Below are 23,702 nucleotides of genomic sequence, written 5' to 3' on the forward strand. Positions count from 1 at the left end.
TAACTGAGTGATTTATAAGGTTTTAAAAAAAATGTAGGTATTTAATACATATTTCAATTAACAATTTTAGATATTGCGTTTTATTTGACTTAATTTTGTATATTTTAATTTTGTTTTATGAATATTATAATAATAATTAATAATAGCAAGTATGTTTAAAAAAAAAAATGGTATTGAGTGAATTTTTTGTGACAGTTATTGACTATAGGGGGACTTTAAGCTGTTTTATTGCTTGGAAGTGTTGAATTAAGGAAGTGCAATAAGGGCTCTGTTTCACAGACAGACCTGTGGAAAAGTGCGCTTGAATGTTGCCCTAGCTGGGGGCTTTTGATGTTCAGGCCGAATGACTGTTGAGTCTTGTTCCAGGATTACTAAAGTCAGTGTTAGGAGGAGGGCTACGATTGAAATGACCCGATTGCCCCAATACAACAACCCAGTCTGGTCACAAGCACTGGTGCGGAAGCTATGCAGTCGCATAGCCAAGCAGTTCATACTTACTTGAACTTAAAAGGTTGCAAAAAGTTATATTAACAATTAGACATAATTGATTGAGAAAATTACTGAAAGTGTTTTGCTATTAAAACCTGCAAGAACATAAGCATGCTTTTGGGATTTGCATGCAAAATACTTGAGAGTTTGTCATGGTTGTATAAAAACAGGATGGGGTAGGAGTTTCCCATGAGTGAGTGAAGGGGAAAATCGGACAAAAATGATGTTGTGACTCATTTAAGTCCTCAGTCACTGACTTGTGTCTATGTCATTAACCTTACTAACATGCGCTTTAGGGAGTTATGAGATCCTCCCACTGTAATTTAGAAAGGAGCCAATGGCTTTTACAGAAGTTGCACTTTTTCAATGTAATCACTGCTAAATTGTGATTGATTACTGTGATTAATAAACATATATCTGCCACACTATTTTGATCGCTTCTGTGGACATCAGTGTTTAAACCCGTACCATAACCCTTTATCCCTAGTACTTCTGTAATAATTTGAATTATTGTAAGACAGAAATATGAAACTGTGTGGTTGAAAAGACTGTGAAGCTGTTTTATATACATGACAACCGCTCTCTCTTGGTCAGTACTTGCCAAAAGGTTTAGTAGGCATAGTTGAATCGTTTAGGTATAAGATCGTGTGGGTGTTTGAATCGAGATTGTGATCTTTTAATGACAAAGCATGCTGCTCTAGCATAAACATATGTGTTTTTTTTTTTTTTTTCAGACAAAGACTAATCTGGCAAAGTACATGGAATTGTTTTTTATGAATCAAATGGAAACTGTTGAGCCAAATTTTAACAAAATTCTGCTGGTGTCAGCTTTTGTAAAGTCATGTCTTAACACATCAGTAGCTGCTCCCTTAATTCTTCAGGTGCAAAAAAAAAATTCTTCCTGTCTTTAAGGTTTAAGACCAAGCTTATGCGTCTGGGTTTTTATTTTACTATTTCTTTCCTGTGGCATTTAAAGTAGTAACAAAATCAAGGAGACAAATGTTTTGTTTTGTTTTGTTTTGTTTGAACAGAGCCATTAAATGAGACCAAATTATGAGGGTAGATGTACTACAAAACGACAAGGTCAGGTCAAACGAGAAGCTGTAAAACCAAATTTAGACTTATCAAACAAGGGTTCGTTGAGTGACACAAAGGAAATGGCTTGACACGAAAGGGTAGACAGACATAATGTCCTTATTTCATGCTGTTAAGTTTTAACAAAGTGAGGCTCTGGATAAATTAAGGTTACATGGTGTAGTCTCGAGCAGACATGTGGGTCCTGTGGGACCAGCACATGTGATGGAGCAATCTTGACAAAACACTTGCTCTCAGACCGCCTCATTTCCACTTGATTAAAAGCTTCTTGTGCTCACTGAAATACCCAAATGTTCTGCTAACAGAGAAACTGATGGAAAATATTGAGTTTAGTGCAAAAAGGAAATGCTGGTATTGAAGGGAAACTTCCTACATTTTACCATTTGGCTCTTAATCAAAGGAGTTGTGAACTGTCAGGGAGGTCCAAATGTGTTCTAGTCATCCTTCCTTGGATACACTAGGATTAAAAGTGTTGGCATCAGTAAGAGTTTAATGATTTTATTGTATTCAGCATGGATGCATTAAATGGAATTGGTTTTCTCTCTCTTTTGTAAGTCACTTTGGATAAACTTTGGATTGATACAGCCAAATAATTTTAGCCTTGGTGAGCTTCTTGATAACTTCTTTCAAAAACATTGAAATGTTTTACCAACCCTAAACTTCAATAGTACTGCCTCCTCTCCATGAGTTTTTTTTTTAATCTAATGTTTTTTTTTTCCTGTTTTTTTTTCACACACGCAAATATCATGGCAATAATCACTGCATGTTTTATTTTTTTAAACTTTATAAAGGCAAAACAACAAACAAAACAATTATAATAATCAAAACTATTAATGAAATATTGAAAATACTAATACCTCTAATTGAGGTCCAACATATATTAGTATAAAGAAAAACAATGTGGATAGCATAGCTCACATAATTTGTTTTTTGAGTTAATTTTGAGATGTGACCACAGTGGATTTTTTACAATTATTTTAGTTAATAAAGGTTTTTTGCAAAAAAAAAAGAAAAAGAAAAAACTGAAACTGAAACTGAGTGCGCATCTGTATACTGTATCCGGTGTAGACAGCATTAGAGATTATAATGGGTTCTATTTGCTTTTGACTTGACGATCACATCCAGTGTATGCAAATGTTCTGAATGCCAGTGGGCGGGGCCTATGATGTGATGTATAACTATTCGTTGATGTCTTGCTCTGGAGTCAGGCATATGTAAATGTATTTGCCCATTGGATGTCACAAAATCAGCCAATATCAAAACAAGCTGCTTTCTGAGCTTGATTAAATAAATGCTTTGTTTATAACGAGAAGGATGTTTTAATCTATGAAACATGTTTTAATAGTACAAAAACCTCTTGTATGTCAAAAGATCAAGGCAACTTTGATTTCTCATGTCTTGACCCCTTTAAATTTTCATTGATAAGCTTAATCTGGACATCACTATAGATGTTACATGTCTGAGGATACCTTAAACCCGCAAGTGGCATAGTTTTGCTCTTAGTGTTACAATTTGATGATAGGAAACTAATACCATAGCATTAAATATCAGTGTCACTGTTCGAGTCTGTATGAAGAATGGCCCATAAAGGAAAAAAGTGAGAAGGGGGAAGGGGCAAAGAACCCAATGGTTTCTACATGTTCTGTCCAACTGTGCAATGGGGTTTGAAAAGATCTCACACTGTGAGCCGCTCTAGTGTTTGGGTGGGAGGGCAGGGAGGACCCAGCTATTCTCCCTCTGGCAGACGGCATTTTCCACCTTTTCGTCACCCTGATGGCTGTCCTTTGAAGGAGCTTTGTTCCTGAACCCCAGAGATGTCTGGAGAATGCTGGGTCGGTCCTTGTGAGAGATTCTTCTCCTCAGATGCTTTTTGAAGTGGAATACCCTTTCATTCTTAAAGCCTTTACTTATCTGGAAATAAACGCAAAGGCAAGCAACAGATGATTTTCAGATAAACATAACCATTTCATGAAATTCCCAGAAGAACAAACACATCCTGTCAGTATTACGAGGCATCCAATAAATGCAGCAGATGTAGTGTTTTCCGTCAAAGAAAAGAGTAGTGTTCAGTTCAGAATTAGGATGCTTGTGTGAGTTTCCTTCTGCTGAAGCGTGTGCAGATGTTGTCGGGTGGCTCATGGCCCATTATGGCCTCTTCTCCAGATGTTAATCCAGTCACCACCTCCGTTTCCCCTCTTCCGTCTGTGATCCACCTCATGCAGGAGGTGAGAGCGACAGAGGGATGGCAGTACTTTTAGGCGGGTGTGCGTGCAAGAGTCTCTGTTGAGACCTCCATTATGACAGTGATTCAAGACAGGTTTTGCTTCAGGATCAAGACTTCACATTAGACAAGTGAAAAACCAATAAAAAATAAATAAAAAAGATCATGCAAAAGTATGTTTTTGAAAGTTTCTTATGCTCATCAAGGTTGCATTTTTTGATCAGCATCATTACTCCAGTCTTCAGTGTCACATGATCTTTCAGAAATTATTTTAATATTCTGATCAAGAAACATTTATTATTATTATTATTATTATTATTAAAGGTGCTCTTAGCGATGTTGGGTGAAGTCACTTCTTGTTGACGTTCAAAGTATTGTCAAACAAAATGGAGGCTAGCTCGACCCTCCCTCCTCCTCATCCTGTCCCCTCCCCCTCCCTTCTGTGCTTCCTGAAACAGTCATGAACCATTTAGAAAAAACAAACTGGATTTACCCACCTGTCCAGCAAAAACAGAGCCACCTGAATTTCGGATTGGAAGCCCATCTGCCGGCGGAGTTCTCACCACCTTTTGAACGCTTTTCTGATGTAAATTCGGGACTTCGCAGGTTTTCTCCTTTTCCCTATTCTTTTTTATTTGTTCATCGGAACGTTGTCTCTATCTTGTGTCAGCCATATAAAAAATTCTCAAGAATATACATTTTTAACATTAGTCGTTGTCGTTGTCTAGGACATCTCCCCACACCCCGCTTCATGTGCACGCACACTAACCCCCCAACCCCCACCCCCAAATCATTCTTGTCGGTTATTGGCTGGAACACTGTTTGTTATGTTTCGTGGTCCAGGCTGGGCCAGTTTGTTTTTCTTGCCGTTTGTGGAGTCTGGGCTGTCTACAGAGATGGCGTTTTTTTTTTACAGTGTGTTCAGGGGACAGGCAGCTAGCGGATAGTGAGGAGATGTTTGCTGTATGTGACAAAAAATGTTCGGCCTAAAAAACATGTGACATCGCTTAGAGCACCTTTAATGTTGAAAACCTTTGTGTTGCTTAATATTTTTGTCTAAACTGTTAGAGATTTTTTGTTGAATAGAAAGTTCAAAAGAACACCATTTGTTTGAAATGGAAATCTTTGTAACAATTTAGAAGTCTTTACTGTCACTTTTGATCAATGTAATGCATCCTTGCTGAATAATAGTATTAATTTCTTTAAAAACATCTTACTGAGTAGTGTACGTCCAAAAAATCCATGTTTGTTAATGTTGCACATTAACTTGTATTTAATTTAGCCTGGGTCTTTTTTTCCATTGCTTTCATAACGTGGAATGTCATGCAACTTGTCCATGCTGGTATCTGTCTAACTTGGCTAACTTCTTTTTATTAACAGATGAATTTGCAGGAAAAATACCATAGAGCTTAAATAGATGAATGATTTTTGATTTCACAACCACATGATTTTGTTTTCATTTTGCTATCCTAACTATGCATGCTTTTATTTTAGTTGCATTATTAAGTTTTTTTCCCACTGCATGACTTGATGGCAACTGGTGTCAGTTCATTACAGTGAGCAAATGTGTCACTGGTCAACTTCCTCCCTTCTCATAGGAGACACTGATTGTTTATGTCTCCTTTGGTGGCATTGTCCTAATTCTCAAGGCACAAAATACAATATTATTCCGGCAGACTGCTAAAATATGTTCAGTTATATAACTTGTTTGTTCCGAAACTTATCCTTTTTTTTATTTGTTTGCAAGTCCCTTTGAGACCTTTTGTATTACATAAGGATATTGTTTTAGTTGTTGACCATTACTCATAGACTTTGTGGGAAGTTACTGAGTTTCAGGTCTATTTCTGCTTGCCTCCCAAATTCTGTTTTGCCCTCTGCTGCCTCAAAAACAAGATTTTCAAAGACCTTGCCAACAAACAGCTGTTGTCGACAAGCGTCCCCATCCCCCTGGTTCCTTTCAAAAGAGCTTTAGGACAGCAGAGGGCTCTCTTTTCAGGAAACAGATTGATGGGCATTTTAAAGACTGACAGGTGTGGGTTTCTGTGTGGAGGTCAGTGAAGCTATTGTTGCAAATGAAGGAGGGCAAGACAGAGGCCACTGCTTGGTCACAAGTCATAACTTTTCTTTTCGTTTGAGATATTGATAAACTGATACATCATTCAGGCAAATTAGTCATTAGGCATTTTGAGATTGTCGGCATATGCTTACGTGTGTGTGTGAATAGTAAATGTGGTGGAAAGTAACTTATTTCACTGTAGCAATTTTGTATACATCTTATTTGCTATTATTAAATTATATGTAGTGTGAGTTGAATTAATGATATATATTATTGGCATTATATGGAGAACATTTGATTTCTAGTTTTGAACAATTAAGATTTTTTTGATTTAGAAAGAAATCCCTTATGTTCACCAAGGCTGCAACAGTAAATATTGCAAAATATTTTAACAATTTACAATAACTGTATTCTATTTTAATATATTTTTCAGCATGGACGCATTTACCGTTGCTTGACGAAATTTTGCGCGCGTAAATCCAATAGAAATCCATGCGAAAAAGTTCCCCACGTTAATTTTGAAGTTGGTCTCTTGAATTCTTTCACCATGCTGACCAACAGAAAAGCACCTGAATGCTACGTTTTTGACAAGAAACAATTTTATCGCAAAATTTTGCTGACCTTTACTTTTAAAAAATGCATTCTGTTTTGTTGCAACACATACAGCTGCTTTTCAGAACAAGAGTGTATTGTGTAAGTGCTCTCGAACGCATCTGATTGGGGTCAGGTGAACCCAAAACCAACTTTATACACGGCTTCCTTAGCAATGTTTTTGAAAAAATTTACTTTCGCATATACCTAATCCAAATCTAAGTCATCATTGCTCACTTGTGTAGACAAGTGTTGGCTTGAGCTCACTTAGGAAGGATGAGTAGTCATCTGTAAGTTTCAGCGTCAACAAAGCCTTTCCTCAGGCATGTTTGCTTTATCTGAGCCTCACCCTTTGCTCTCAGTTAATATGACCCGAGGAAGGATGGTTGGACGGGGACGACCACACCTTGTCCTTGACTTGGCCGTGTCAGAGGTTTGAAATCTTAGCACAGGTAAATAATTAGCCCAACCCCACTGTTGACAAGACACAGACGAGGCTTGTTCCTTCCAGACGGGGTCCCATGTCCAGCAATGCGGCCCGTCTGCTCTCCCTGTGCGAACCACGTCACACATGCACACACATGCTGTAACACAGCACTGAGCTTAAGCCCTTCTAATGATAGTGCTTCGATTGAGATGTCCTCTGTAATGAGGTCAATGTGGGAAAGGCTGTACTCAGCACCCCCAAGAGCCCCATAACACCCCCCCCCCCCTCCCCTCCTCCAATAGGCTCAGCAGCGCACCCTAATGGTACTTTTGTAAAACTGATTTTTTCCCCTCTCAGATTTCAGCCAATACTTTTCTGAGAAATCAGGTTTATTGTTGTAATGCTAATAAAATGGCAAACCTCTTTTAAAAGTTGCAAACCTAACACATCCAAGAGCTGTAATAGTGAACATATGCTTGAAGTTTTTGATGCCGCTTTGTGAAAAAGCCTGAGCGTGAGATTTGATCTCAGCTTTGTGTTTTCATGAGCTGTTTGCTTGAGATAAAGCTCTTCACGGTGATTCTGAAATCTAGCGAAACGTCTCCCAGGTGCATGACCATTTTAAAGTGGAAAAGACCACAGTGCTTTTATTTATATAGTGTGAAAACAGTGAGATTGTTTGCTCATTGTCACCTGCCCAGTGTACGTTTACTGATGCACGTCCATCTGATGTATATTGATGGTTGAAATCTAATCAGTTGCATTCTGTGAGTAAGAACACACAGTTTATGCACTTTAGAAGTTTGTGTGGAAACGACTTTGTTTGTGGGTATCAAAACACTTTCAAAACACTTATTCGCATGCAATAGCGAGTGGGCATTGATACAGTTTCCTATGCAATGACGTTAGCCAATCGTAATAGTGGCCGTTTACTGACAAACCTTAAAGGCCCACTGAAGTGCCTTGGAACATGTCGCTTTGTATGATGCGTTGACGTAATTTCCACTGAAACAGGAAGCTAAGGCAGGACATATTGAATGGCTCCTCCCACTTTTCAAATAGCCAATAGCGTTTAGTTTACCTCACAGACTGCAAGTCGCACTTGACAGCACCATGGAAGCGAATCCGAGCGCTGATGAAACGTTGGATTCAATAGTAGAGGTGTGAATAAATTCTAGCAATTTCATTCTTAACCAACATACAGTTGGAAAACGGAATAAAACTTGAGCCTTTGAGCAACCAAACACACATCTCCAACCCGGTGAGAGATGCTTTAGATTCTAAAGAGCATTTGATTGGACAGAAGATGTGATGAGAAGTGGAAGTCCGCGGTGATGTCATATAAATCCATAATCCATTTTAGCAGAAGTGATGGACTGTAAGTTTTGAATGCATATATCTCCTAAATGTGAATTTTGTCATTGTTTTGGAACACACCAGCTTAATCATAACCTTAAGGCTAACATATTCATACTAAAATCTAAAAATTTCAGGGGGCCTTTAAAGGAGACACCCCTTAAAAACTGATGATTTCAAACAGAGGGTCAGAATGAAGGTTGAAAATAGTTGTTGTTCCACAGAAAATATATATATTTTTTGTAACATTGTAAGTGAACCTCATGGAACAAGTATTTGTTGTGGTATACACACCAATAAATAGCACGTATGGACCAAACATGCAGAAAATCTGAAGTCTGGCTACGTGAGACTTCCACACCTGATACAGTCAGTAAAGTGATGTGCAATCAGCACATTATTGTAACCGTATGTTATATGGGTCCCGAGTGTGTTGATATACACAAGATAAAAGGCAATAATGTCAACAGTCCTTCACTTTAAGTAGCAGATGAGGGACGCCCCTCTGTGTTTGTCTTTTTTTTCGGTTCTGTCCCTCGTGAATGAACTGTTTGAACCGCGCGGTGTTACAGAGAGCACAGCATCAGATGCTGACAAGTCTTATTAACAACCCGAGCGTGTGTGTGTCTGCATGCGTGTTTGAACAGGTGCGTTTGGGGGGTGTTTTATGCTTTAGCTGCTCACGCTCGATCTCTCCTCAGGCTTGATTATTAGATAAAACTATAGCTTCAGTGATCAAACACGCTAAGACGTTATCTGGCCTTGTATGTGCAGTAACAAGTGCATATTGTAACGGTGTTAATGCGTAATATGGTCGAAGCCTGTCAAACAAAAGGATTTCCCACCTCACAGTAAAGGTGTACAGTATTATCAGATCTTTATATGTAACAAATGTTTTTAATGTTAAACTTAAGAGCATATTTTGCTTCACCTCACCCTTCTCATTTTATTTTAAAGATATCACTCATGCTTTATTCTTAAGACTTTAGCTGTATAATGCAAGAAGTCTTTGTAGCTCCCTCTAGTGGAGAAAGGTAATAGTTACCATTTATTAAATCCTAAAAAAAAATGCATAAAACTAGATTTTGAGTGATGTTTTCCTTGCAAAATTCATGCCGCAATGCTAGCTCTTCAGTTGCTTAGATGTTCTGAATGGTTTTTATGTGTTTGCTGAATAGTTGTTTTTTGGTTAATGTTTTCTTTTCCAAATAGTATCGAGGCCCTGATATTTCTCCCTTTAATGCAAGAAATTCAATATAAGATCAATATAAGATTAATTATGAGTATTGTCGTCGTTATAACATGAGCATCTATGAACAATACTTTTATTTACAGTATGTAAATTGCTTCATGTACATTTTTTCATTTTCAGGTTAACAGTCTATTATGAATGAACTTAAATGAACAATGAACAACATAAATTATAAATTAGCATTAACCTAGAATAAATGCTGTAAAAATGCTCAATGTTCGTTCATGATACCTAATGCAATAACTAATGATAACGAATTAAACATTACTGTAATGTTAATTAGCATATGTATTCTGTATTCTTCAGATCTGTATGATCATTTTAATGCTAGGTTTTTTCCATTTTGATGAAGAGATCTCAATTATACAAGAGTTAACATTGTGTAAACCTCTCATCTTACAGCAGAGGGAGCCACTCATGCTAAAGGACGTCATGCTCACTGAAGTTTGTCCTTAAGGAACTTGGAAAGCATTCTCAGACATCTTTAAATCTATTACTTGCAGCAATAAAATATATATGCCCAGATGTAGACAAGTGAACATTTTCTGGAAATAGTTTACTCAGCCATTTTAGTAATAAAGCCTGTTTTGTATCTGTTTGTTATGTCTAGGCAAGTGAAAAGCTACATGTTGCTTCCAGATTTGGCCTGTTTTGATGTAGACTGCTGTATTTGCCATCCATTGTTAGTATGGACTTTGTGAAGGATCTCCCGGGAATGCTACATTTTGATAATTTGATGACATGAATGAGAGCGACTGTAGAGCGTGTCTGAGCAGGATAAAGACCCTCTGGGCTGCTCCCTTCATGAGGTTGTCTATGTTGCATGTGTTTACTCAGCGTTCAGTACATGAATGAGGTCTGAAAGATGCTTGTCAAGAGGAGGCTTTTCTTATCTGCACCGGTGGGCCATGACACGTCCCTGACAGGGTCCTGAGAGATATTTTCCGTTGCAGAAATCAACCCTAACTCACTCCTTCCTGTCCATTTTCTCAATGGGAGACTTCTCTGCCGTTCAGAGCCGAGAAACAACACTGTTCAGAGTCTCTAACACTTGTTTCTGCCCAGACATGCTCCTCTAAGTCTCCTAAGTCTGACCTCATTCTGCAAACCTTCTAGCGTCTATATTGGAAGTCTGTTCTCATTTATGGAATCTTTGATGCTTGGTTTTACGTGAACTTCTAGCCTAGAGTTCAGTGTTATAATTCTACTGCTTTATTTCCCGTGGTGGAGCTGTAAGGATTTGGTTTCAGCAAGTCTGTAGATAACGCTGAAAAGTTTAGGGAATTGCCCAGCTCTCCAAGCAGTTGTTTCTGACAGATTTAGTGGAGTGTACTATAGAATTGGAAGTTTTACGATTTTAAAATAACATAAAACACTGCTCAGGGAGGTGTAGGCATTGAAAATTTATGTTGGATGAGTTTAACCACTGAGGAAACACATTCACTGGTTCTCTTCTAAATCCTGTGCAGCATTTTATAATACTGTAAGTGTGAAGACCAGACACAAAGTGAGAGAAATGTTAGTCATAATTAAAATGTTTAAATTATTATTATTTGTTCAAGTTTGTCATTTACATTAATAATGTTGGTAAATACTGATAAGTCATACAAGTTTTTTGACACTTGAGTCACATTTAAAAGCATACTTTTCAAAAGACGGAAGTTGGCTGTATATATGTCTTCAGTGTCACATGATCCTTCAGAAATCATTCTAATATGCTGATTTGCTGCTCAAGAAACATTTATTATTATTATCAAAGTTGAAAACGGTTGTGTAAAGTTTTTTTTCAGGATTCTTTGATTTTTTTTAATGTAGCAAATGTGCATCCAGAGTGACAGTAAACACATTTAGAATGTTACAAAAGATTCTATTTCAAATAAATGCGGTTCTTTTGAACTTTCTAATCATAAAATAATGCTGAAAAACAAAACAAAAAAATTGTACACAACTGTTTTCAACATTGATAAGAATAATAAATGTTTCTTGAGCAGCAAATCAGCATATTAGAATGATTTAGGATCATGTGACACTAAAGCCTAGAGTAATGAATAGAGTAGAGACTTCTTTTAAAACATTTTTAAAACAACTTTTGAACAGCAGTATTATATTATTAGTAATATATTAAACATATTACTATATATTTATATAAAAAAAATCACCTATTATTCATTTATTTTTTCCTATATTATTTGTATATCATATTTTGTTTCTAATTTTACATTATTCATACATTAAGCACTAAGTGTGACTTAAGCTTCGAAGTAACATTTGGGACCTGTTATTTATATTTTTGTGTCTATGAAAATTAAGTCCAGTATGTCGAATAAACCTTAAGTGCCTTAAGGAACAATAAAACTGCAGAATCAATACAATTCAACACAGCTAGATGACACAAACCATGACTCACTAGAAGACTATCAGTGGAGCTCTTGGAGCCACTGGAGATAGAATGAAACCAGGACCACCCTCCGCTCAGGAGATGCCCCTTAACTAAACTCATTACTTTTTGAAGCAGCCCCCTGAGTGAGCTCTGTCCCTGAGGAAGCAGTGTTTAGCATGTAAATGCTCTCCTGCGGCTCGCTTGCTGACAGAGAGCCAGAGAGGTCCAGACAAAAGCCTGCTGGTGTCATGAAGGCATGCCATGCATTCCATGTCATTGTCACTGAGTCTTTGAAGTTTAAGATGGGGTATCCTTCTGTACTCCTTTGTTTAGTTTTTTTGTCCTTTATTGGTCCTACACTTATGCACATGCACACAAAGCAAGAAAGGTGTTGGACATGGATTTTGTTGTGTTGTGTACGTGCATTTTTGTTTCAGGTTGTAGTTGATTCGGGCTGAGGGTGTTTTTATTGTGCAATGCCTTTCCCATCATTGGGTCTTGTGGATTTGTTTTTTCAGGGTGACCTCGGTTTATGGAGTCCCAGTGCAGGGGTTACAACCCCTTTTAGCTGTAAAAACACATCATATGGATCTTCCATATGCTCCTTAGAGAGCTCAAACTGTAGGTCAGTTGGTAGATGATGATGGGTAGCTTGAACTTCTATATCCATTTACACTTCCTTTGTGTGTTTACTTTGGGATTGTTCACCCCAAAATGAAAATACTTTCAAAATATTCTGACCCTATCATGTTGTTTTGAACCCATTTAACTTGACGCCAGCATTCGTTTTCATTGAATGGACAAAAACAGCTTGAAAATTCTGCTAAAGTGATTTAATAATTGATGAAAATTCATTCAAATGTCTTAAAACAAATAAGAAAAGATAAATAACTTATTTTATGTTCCAAGGAAGAAAGAAAGTCATATAGGTTTGGAAAGACATAATGAAGAATTTTCTTTTATTGGTGAACTGTTCCTTTAATTCAAGATTTTCTTAAATGAATGTATATTTGTGTGTATTGTAATGTATGTCTTTCAGGAGATGTTAACTCTCCTGCCAGGCTGTTGTTGAAGATAAGAACTTGTTCTTAAGTGACTTGCCTGGTTAAATAAAGGTTAACTAACTAACTAATGTAATCATATTCAAATGCAGCTAAAGAAGAAATTGTTTAAATTCGGTCTGTCGAGTCCCACTGTCTTTCCTTCACAAAGGACTTGTGTTGAAATGTCCACAGCTATTGTCAGCCTTAGTCCATATCAGATTCACTAATTTTGTTGTATGGTATAATGTTATATCGGATGTATAGTTCTCTGAAACAATGTATAGACGGGGGACCTGAAAGGTGAGGACAGATCAGAGGAAGCTACAATGCATAGAAAGTTCACTGGACACCGAGAGGGGCTATTGAGTGTCCTCTGGCTTTATGGCAGGGGTCTGATTACACGCTCAATTATCTTACTGACTGCAGCACTTTTCTGAAGCTTTGAGGCCAGGACACACCAAGCCGTCGGGCTGTTTTTGACCGTCGGTCTGCTCAGTTTTTTTTCAGTGTGTTCTGCACCGCTGGCTCTAGTCAAACGCCGCTGGATTGATTCAGCATCAGGCCGTCGGTGAGGGAGAGAACTCTGGCTGTTCAGCTTAGGGAACGAGGAGAATAAAAGCGAAAGTGATGAAAGCGATCAAATAAGTCAAGACGGTACAGACAGAAGGCTGTTTTATTTTTATTTTTTTGCATCATCTTACCTGAGCAATCGAATGCACGAATATTTTCATAGTAACATAAGCCGAGTGGAATGAAGAAAGTGATCAGCGTGATTGATGTTCAAAATGCTAAGCAAGCGCTTCTTTGTTTAACGGTTGTATATTTGCAGCCCTAGTTTCGGGTTTCCTTTTTGAATGGCGAAAATAGACTAATGAAACCTGCTGATATAAACAGATATTTACTTACATGCAGTCAGAGAACGCAAGTGCTAGCTGACAGTCGCCTTTAGTCTTTTCAGTGTGTTCAGTGTGGGGTGGTAGTGGCGCAATGGATAAGACACATGCCTTTGGTGTGAGAGACCCGGGTTCGAATTCACTGTGAGACACCAATGTGTCCCTGAGCAAGACACTTAACCCCTAGTTGCTCCAGTGGCGTGCGACCTCTGACATATATAGCAATTGTAAGTCGCTTTGGATAAAAGCGTCAGCTAAATGAATAAATGTAAATGTTCAAGCGCAGCTTTTTGGCAGAGAAACAGCCGACGAGAGGCAATAACACAGTCAGCTTTCGTCGCCGCTAGCTCTTTGACATCAGCTTGGTGTGTCACGGGATTTAGACTAGGCATGCCCATGTCTTTTGAATGATATATTTACCGGTTTGATAATTTTGTCTGGTTGCAATCTTGACTTGTGTATCTGAACATTTGCAGGTTTTATAGTTTTGCAAGCTTGTGTCTGAACGTATGTAGGGTTTATTGAACCTATGAAGTGGCATATGATGAAATGTTAGACTGGAAGGTGATGTGACCCTTTTTAAATTCTCCTGTAAGTGGTCCAATATGGTGTCCATTTAGGACTGACCTTGCAATTAGAGGTTTAAGTGGGTCACGTGCTCAGTTTGGCTTCTAAGCCATTTGGACGAAGTCTAAGAGTGAAATGATGGGAGAAAGAGCGAGGTTACACTAAATTGCAGCATGTGATCACTAGGTTTTCCCCTTTGGCTGGTGTTAAGAGAGCATATTAATCAAATCTGTAATCTGTTGTTCAGTTTAATCTGCTCTAAACCTGTCTTTTCCTTTATTAAGTAGGTGATCCATCTATAATTTTGCCTCTGTGCATTGCTCAACATTGCAAAACTCAGGAGCCACAAAGCATGATTTTAGCCCATAACCGTACTTCTTTTAAATCACAGTGATGGCAAATAATATTGTGGCAAGGTTTTTTTTTCTTTTTTTTCTGTAAAACATTCTGTTGTTCCTTATCAGTAACACACACTAAAATTAATTATTTTGAGAGAGTTTACTTTGTAAGTCCCTCTAAAGGAGTTAAACATTATATTCAGGTGGGAGGGAGACTGTGTGACCATGGACCTTCCTCCGTCATATTTTTTTTTTGGTGAAATATTTTAGAGTAAACAGTTTAACTGCTTTAAATTGACCTCAAAAAGCCTGTATGAATGTCTGCTTCAATGCTGTTTGACTATGTAATGACAAATCTCAGTGGGAAAAACCCAAAGAATATATTTAATCAAGTTTTTTATTCTGTCTGCTCCTGCTGATGCTGTAAACCTGTGTCACATCTGTTACTGTGTTATTATGGATCAAGGACACCTTGTTTGTACATCTCATAACTTCTGCTTTTGGCATGTCAGCTTGGGTAAGAGGTTCAGACTCTCTCTGCATTTAAAAAGAAAGCCTGTGGACAGCGGAAACAGGATGAAATGCTGTTATTATCCCTATGCTCAAGTTAATTACATGCACTCAACAAGTTCCCTGTCACCTGTAAATATAGAAAGCTTTGTTCAAATTCACAAGATCCTTTCAATTATTTGACAACGTTTTCCTACTCACCTCAATGCAGTCCAAACCCTATATGATGTATTTTTCTATGAATCTATCTATCTATCTATCTATCTATCTATCTATCTATCTATCTATCTATCTATCTATCTATCTATCTATCTATCTATCTATCTATCTATCTATCTATCTATCTATCTATCTATCTATCTATCTATCTATCTATCTATCTATAATAATATTTGTGACACCTAATATTTTTGTTTTTCAGGATTCGTTGTTGAATAGAATTTTTTTTTTAAAGAGCAGCATTTATTTTGAAATAGAAATATTTGTAACATTATAAATGTCTTTGCTGCCACTTTGGATCAATTTAATGTTTCTTTACTTAATAAAAGCAGTAATTTCTTTTAAAAATCTGACCGATTCCAAACTTTTAAACAGCAGTGTACACTGTATAGTTTTCATCTATTTCATTTATTGCATTAATTTGGTAATTTAGTTGAAGATACATATGAGGCCATGTAGATTTGATGAACACCGTCCAAAACATATTTTTATTCAAACACACCCAAGGACATTACATGTCCAGGACACTTCTCTCATCAGTGAGAGGCAGGAAATGTCAGGAAAGCTCAGTTTCCTCATAGGAGTTTGCAGAGGAGTGTGACTGAGAACATACCGGTGTGGATGTTTGTTTCTTTTGGCCACCCATCCTTTCTGGCTGCACATCCCATATATCCTGAGCACCTCAAAGTCCTCAGACTAACACGTGACACCTATTTTGGTGTTACTGTTGTATGATTAATAGAAGTTTTCCTCAAAACAAAGCTCAGATGCCAAACTTTCCAAATCATTAGGGTCCCTTGGCACAAGAATATCCCAGTTCAGTCTAAAGGAATGAGGGACTCCCCAAAAGAAAAACATCACAAGCATTTTTGTTCTGTAAAGGCAATGAGTAAAAGCTGCCTTACATTTTAAAATTCATGTTAAATCACATCCTGATGAGTGCAGCTTTCATCCACCAAACAAATCTTTTTGGCTGATGGCAGAGAACACGTTGGCCCTGAGTGTGTGCCGAGAAAGGTCACGACTGCGAGGGAGTCACCGTTGAGAATTGTAAACTAAGATTCCCACCCATGGATGACCTGAATCATGAGGTTTAGCATTAACCCTTATGTAAAAGCTAACAGCAGGACTAGCCAGTTATTGAATTGTTAGTTGCTTCGGTGATGTATGTGACATTTTGGCTCGAGGTAATAAGAAGCATGTGTTGATGTCATGTTCTCATGGCTGCTCGTGTTTCAGTGTCCTTGTGGGTAAAGCTGTGTTTGCAGTTCATTAACCTTTACTTCCTGTGTAATGAGAAGAAAAAATAATGAAGTCAGTCGTACTTCCTTTAACCTGCAGTGAACACCGGAGTCTAATCAACTTTACTGTATGCATTTCTTGCATGTAGGAATTGGCAGAATTCTATAATAAAACATTTTTGGTTACTTAATATCGATTAATTTTGGGAGGATTTTCTCCTCCAATCTTTAACAAATGGGCTCTGCTCTAAAACCAAGTTGCTTGTATAGGCAGCATTTTAAGAAATTGTGGGCTCAATTCTCAATGTGACCTTTTCCCAAAAGGTAAGCAGCATAATACCTTCTTTTGGCCAAGTTCTAATGTAGCTTTGCTTGTATCCTCCTTGTAGAAGTCAATCCCATTATGCATAGCGACATGGCCAATAAAAAAAATCAAAGTTGTTGCATACTTCCTATACATAGTGTGTAAATGAAAAAAAATAGTATGTCCAGTATAAAAGAGTTGGCGAAGAGTACCCGGTGAGATTCTGAAGCGTACATCCAATGGACACTTTACTATCCCATGAGGCAATGGGGGAGGAGTTAGGAATGGCAATGAAACAACTCAACTGACACTGTAGGTCACATGACAAATCCAACATGGCGGGTTCATACCACATACTGTAGATTGCACTTTTTAATGGTCAGGAAATTCGGTGTGTGATTTCGGTCACACCTACAATAGAGTCTGTTTAAATTGTTATAATTGAGGTTCTATTTCAGTTAGGACGCTATCTCAGAAGGTAGATGTCTACATAGGCAGTAGACAACAAGGCTGCTCACTAGGTTTTGCCACAGAACCTATGAGAATCCTTCCAGCAGAGGCCATTTGAAATCTAAATGCTATGCTGAGTTAATGCTAGATTCGCTGTGTTCTTGAGGACTGTCTGCTTCTGCTCAGCATTTGTTAATGCAATTCCCACACTCACTGTGGGCTGCCCCAGTGATTTTGGCTGTGCCTCTTGATGAATTGTTCTGAGGGGTTGACTTCTCTATTGTGCCTCAAGGGGTTTGGCAGACGTTGTAGGTTTCTGAAATATCTGCATGCCTCATTGTGTCCTTTCACTGTTTAAGAAGAGAACTCTAGAGTTTTCTTTGAACCAAATCCCCTGGTTCAGCTTTTTATCCAGTTCACATCAAAACCCCAAAGAGTGATTATGCATCCTAGACTCATCTTACTATAAATTCAGCTCTGAGGATAATAAGAAAAACACAACATAACACAAGGCTTCATTGTATCTTTTGGCTTATACTGTTACTCTGAGATGTCTGCACTGTCAAAGAGAAAAACTTTATTCATTAAGATTTTAGACTTTTTGAGTTTATTTTATTAACTTTTCTCTACTTTTAACCAAAGTACTTCACAATAGTAAAATTTGCTTTGTACTGTATTTTTTTTTTTAAATCATTATTTTTCAGTGGATTGCTTTAAATTAAAAGATTAAATTAAATGACCAGTATTGGGTTTTATTTGTATCTTTTTAGGTTTTTTATTTTTTTTATTAATAGTTAATTGTCTTTTAAATTTTGTCAGTATTTAGTAGGGATGGGCATGATTAATCGACGATCGATAATTGATCGTTAAGAATTTCGTCGATCACGTTTATTTGTTATCGATTAAACTAATGCAGGTTGCGTTGCGTAGTGTGTCTTGAAGCAATGGAATTAATTTTAGCGCGGAGGTACCTGTGCATCCCGGCAACGTCAGTCCCCGGCTGCCCCGGCTTGACAGTCTCACCCCAAAACGTCATATACTGACGCGTCTTGACCATGCGTCAACATACGACGAAAAGGGTACCCCCATAACGTCCATGTGTGACGATTCGGGTTATGGGTAGGTTTAGGTATGCGTTAGGGTACCGCTAGGAGGCGCTGCTGGTGCGCTTCTGTCTGCGTCTCATATTGACGTTAAAGGGGTACCCTTTTCGTCGTATGTTGACGCATGGTCAAGACGCGTCAGTATATGACGTTTTGGGGTGAGACCGGGCTGCTCAGAGCGGGTGTTTTCGGCGGCTGGACTGGCTGTCACCAGGTTGCGGTCGCGTCTGATCCCAGATCATGTCAACATGCTTATCTTTCTCAACAGAAATCAGTAGACTGGTGCAGAAGTTCTATGGGAACTTCATGCGTTTTCTCAGATCGGATAGCTATCTGATTTATCAAAACGATTCCATTTACACCTGGTCACATAAATGTGTTTTTGCAAAACGGATATAAATCCGATCTTGAATTCCCGCGCTATATGCATATTTAAATTGTTGCACGTCATCGAATGCAACTGATATGAGCTGCATTTTATTGATCATCAGCGAAAATTTCTAAATCAAAGACCGCAACAAGATATTGCGGCAACAGCCCTGGTAAGATCATTTCGGTTCTTTACTTTTAATGAAGATGATTGTGTGTTGATGAATGACTTTCACTTTGATTTGCGATAGTTTGCACGTTAGCTTGATGAATAGATGCTCATCTGTGGTGATGCGTGTTGAAGTAGCGTCGTCATATCTGGATATAACATGACATATAGCCTATAACACGCTCTCACACGTTTATTTCTTATCATTTTTGGGATAAGTCAAATTTACATATGTGGTTTCAACAACCAGATGCATTTACTCTTGTCCAGTTTCGTCTGGAATGCGTCTCAGATATAAAGTATAAAGTGGTTTGAGCGATCGGATTTAAATCCGTCTCGAATGCGTTTCGGAGGGCATTTAGATTTGGTCTTTTCACGACCGGATAGCTATCCGATCACAGAAAACGGATGAAGTGGCCATGGGTGCTCGCAGCTGCAGGTTCCGCTGGTTTAGAGCACCGCATGAATCTTCAAGTCTACCGAACGTCCAGTTTCACTGCCACAAGTTGATCTTCTTGTAATAAAGATCTCATCGAGGACAAACAAACTGTATTTTTGTATTTTCATTGCATTTTTAATTTATAAAAAGTTAAAGAAATAATACATTTCAATATAAAAATATTAATGATTAATCGATAGTCGATCGTTAATTCTCCCGACGATCGACTAATAAAATTTAATCGAATGCCCATCCCTAGTATTTAGTCATAAGCCGCGTTTCCACCAAAATTACCCGGAACAATTCGTCCCAGGAACTCTTTCGTCCTCTGTATATAATCTTAATAAAGCCTGAACCTCGTCATCTGTCCATCTGTCGTATTTTTTTAAACTCCATTGTTGGTTTGAATAGCAAACAACTCTTACTGCACGCATCGCAACAGACTTTTAAAAATGGTGGTGGAAATAAATGCTGTGTGTTGTCAACCAATCAAAATGCTGCATGAACTCAACCAATCAGCGTGTTCAGCGCCCAAGTCCAACCCCCGAAAGTTCCTGAAAATTACTACCTCGTGAGCAGGGACTTTCTGAGGGGGAAATTTTTGTCCGGAACTTCATTTAGATTCTGGTTCCTGCGGTCGAAACACACAGAGTACCACCCCAAAGTCCTTAGGTCCTGGGGAAAGATCCTGCGGTGGAAACGCGGCTAAATTGTAGTTCATTCGTTTCTGACTGAAGAGCACACTGACAATTTTTTTTGACAATGTGCACTTATTTTTTTTATAGTTGTGTCTCCTGCAATTATAAAAACATATAGTAATTTTTAAAGTGGCTGTGTTCTGATTTCTTCATGCTATAGTACATAAACATTTTCAGGGATTTGGATACTATTTGGAATATAGCGTTATGTGAATCTGCGATGGTATATTCACATACGTTATATACTGAAAAAAATGGCGTAGACACAGTTTTTACACTCTGAAATTAATTCGAGAGAAGCACAATGTCCACTGATGCATGTGTTCATATTTGTACATTTCTTCAGGAGAAATATTTGTAGTTTGACAGTGCTTATAGAGTGTCAGTTAGCATGTGGAGGGTCTCTGTCACGTAGGCTTGTCTGGACAAGTGCACAAGATAACTCTGTAACTGAAGCACAGAACATGTGGTCGCCACTGTCAAAGCTAATTGTAAGTTTAAACCAGAGAACAAGATTTGTATTGGGGGTTGGTTTAAGCCAATATGCTGGAGGTAAGCAAGTTTTTAGACAGCTTGTTCCAGCTCAAAGCTGGCTTCTGTGTGAACTTCATTGACATAGTTATGAAAGGATTTATGACGTCTCTCCTAAACAGGGAACACAGTTTGTATCAAGAAGGATAAAAAATGTAATGAAACAGTTGTCCTAACTAGGTAGCATAGTTTGGTCTTTATAGCATTTGTTAACTATATTTAATAGAGCGATTGCATATTGATATTCCTCAGGCATTCTGATTATTCATATCAATAATCTTTTTATCTCTCGTAACATACAGACTCCATTAAATTTTTAGAATGTATCACATTTATAATTTTACTATATACACTACTGTTCAAAAGTTTGAGGTCTGTAATTTTTAACATGTTTTGAAAGAAGTCTCTTATGCTCATCAAGGCTGCATTTATTGAATCAAAAATACAGTACAAACAGTAATATTGTGAAATATTATTTTAATTTAAAATAACAGTTTTCTGTTTTTATATATTTTAAAATCCGGTGATGGCAAAGCTGAAAGTCTTCAGTGTCACACGACCCCTTCAAATATCATTCTAATATGCTGATTTGATGCTCAAGAAGCATTTCTGAATACAGCTTTGCTGCTTAATATTTTATGGAAACCGTGATACATTTTTTCAGGATTGTTTGATGAATAGAAAGTTCACAAGAACAGCATTTATTTAAAACTTTTTTTTTGTAAAAGTTACTTAACTGTCTATTTAATGCATGCTTTGTGTATAACTATTTATTACCTCAAAATTTTCAACGGTACTGTTATGTTGCTTTGGATAACTCGCTGTAAAGTGTCCCTGATGCAACATTTCATAAACTACATAAATATCCATTTTTTTCATGCTTTGCAAGCACTAGTACTAGTTCATTTCTTTCAGAAAATGAACAAAAAAGTATTCATTTTTAATTATAATAAAAAACAGAACTTCAGCAAATGACAAAAAAAAACTATTTAAAGCATAAATGTCTCTATCTAAGAGGTGTTTTAAGCAGCTTGTTTCTGTGTAACAGTGGGTCTGTGGAATTTTTGTGCCCCTACAAAGGCTGTAAAAGTTGAAACAACTCTAAATTCCATCAGCGAGGGCATTTAGAAGCACCGGCATATACAAAAGCACGCCTTGGAGGCATTTTTGGTCAGAATATCTATCATCAGAGACACTCTTTCACAAGGACAAAGGGGAGATGGAGCTACGGGGGAGGAAAAGGTCCCAAGCTCGGCCAATGACGAAGCAGCCCCCTGCTCGCTTTTAAATATGTTACTCCTCCTCTAAACTTTTCCTCCCTGGCTTGTGGGCTGATTGTGGTGACTTTACGGTGAGCCAGGGACGAGACTCTGTGTGTGTGGTGTGGATTACTGTAGAGGGCATGTCAGGATCCTGTTTGAATTGCTGAATTGACTGGAAGTGAACGTGATGTCTGAGCTGAGATTTTGGCTGTGCCTCTTTATTGTGGTGTGCTTGAGCATACGCCACACACATGGCTGGTTCTGGAATGATATCTCGAGTACGAAGGGCACGCAGACACCGGCCTTCCTGACAACCATAAGGCCCACATCCCAACCGAGGACAGAACGGACCAGAACAGCAGGTACAAGTGCTTCCGTAATTGAGGTGGAAAAAGAGGTCAGTTACAGTGGAGGTCATTTTGAGGGGGAATCAGAGTTCATATCCAGGTCCGGGTTGGGGGTTGAGTCTGAATCTGTAAATGAGTATGAATTTGCTTCTGGATCCGGATCTGGATCTTCTCAATTTGAAAGACAGGATGCCTATGTTACGTCAACCAACGATTCAGGTATTTCTGGTGAAAATGCTAGTTTGCATGTGGGAAACCTCAAGCTGGAGACCAAAGTGGACCAGATGGATGGACTTCAGAGCATCAGTGACCCATCATACAGTCAGTTTAATGAAAGCATTCTGGTTAAAAATGTTAGCACATATAATAATTTAAATGGGCGTAATTCTACTGAGCATGATGATTATGATAACTCGACATTGTATTCCTCTGAATACTCTGTCTCAGATAATCTACTAACCATTGAAAGTGAGTATTTTGTTGCTAGCATGCCGGTTGTCGAATCCTCTCGCTGCTTGCCAGTCGGTCCTGATTTGCCATTTTGCACCAGAAGGAAAGTGGATAGTTTCATGGTGCCCAATTTTCTAAATCAGAGCAGCGTGGAGGAAGTTCAGGTGGTTTTAACCCAATGGGCATGGCTTTTGCGGTCAAACTGCCATCATAGTTTGGAATGGTTTTTCTGCCTGCTGTTGACACCGCGGTGCGGCCCGTCTGGACTGCCACCCCCACTGCCCTGTCGCAGTTTCTGCGAGGTCCTGCGTGACAGTTGCTGGACGCTCCTGGATGAGGGCCGCCTCCCCGTGGAGTGCCACTCTTTGCCTGAAGAGAAGCATGATGGGTATCGGTGCTTGTCAGTTAGTAACCAGAAAGGTAACGGACGGTTAGAATGCTATCTCTCTCAAAAAAAAAGAAAGATGCATTTTCAACCAGTGCCACCTGTCTGTCTGTTTGTCATCCACCAGTCTTGGTGAGGGTTTTTGTTTGTCTGTTAGTGTTGTGTGGTCCTCACCAGTTGTAAGCACTCAGAGTCTCTGGGGAGATGTTTTAATGTATTCACTTTGCACGCTTGTCAAAACTGCATGGAAGTGTGAAGGATGACTGCATGGCCTACTAAATCAAGTCTTTGCATGTTTATGTGTTTGTTTTTCAATATACATGCGACTCTGTTCCCACGGTCTTGAATTGTTGTGGTTTTCAGAATTAGTTTTCTTCTTTTAGTTAGCTCTAAAATATTTAATTGGCTTAAAATAGGGGTCAGGATTTTAGCAGCTGATACCGACTACCAATTTCTTGTCATCATGTTTGCCCGATCCTGATCATTCAAGCTTTATAAAAGTGATATGTAAGCTCTC

The 23,702-nt window shown here is 38.2% G+C and overlaps 1 protein-coding gene across 5 annotated transcripts in view; it reads left to right on the forward strand.

Moving 5' to 3' along the window:
* col18a1a (collagen type XVIII alpha 1 chain a) overlaps window positions 1-23,702 on the forward strand; it is an 81,600-nt gene that overhangs the window by 20,650 nt on the left and 37,248 nt on the right. Inside the window, exon 1 of one of the 5 annotated variants that reach the window (XM_082176658.1) lies at window positions 21,865-23,220. The exons of 1 other annotated variant lie outside the window; for it this stretch is intronic. In XM_082176658.1, the coding sequence (XP_082032784.1) occupies window positions 22,191-23,220 (1,030 nt within the window). In that variant the 5' untranslated portion in view covers window positions 21,865-22,190. Of the gene's footprint in view, window positions 1-21,864; window positions 23,221-23,702 lie in introns of those variants that run through there. 3 more of the 5 variants (XM_082176659.1, XM_082176660.1, XM_082176662.1) reach the window with 3 other exon arrangements.

This window comes from Leuciscus leuciscus (genome assembly GCF_965113295.1).
Source record: "Leuciscus leuciscus genome assembly, chromosome: 7".
Taxonomy (NCBI): domain Eukaryota; kingdom Metazoa; phylum Chordata; class Actinopteri; order Cypriniformes; family Leuciscidae; genus Leuciscus; species Leuciscus leuciscus.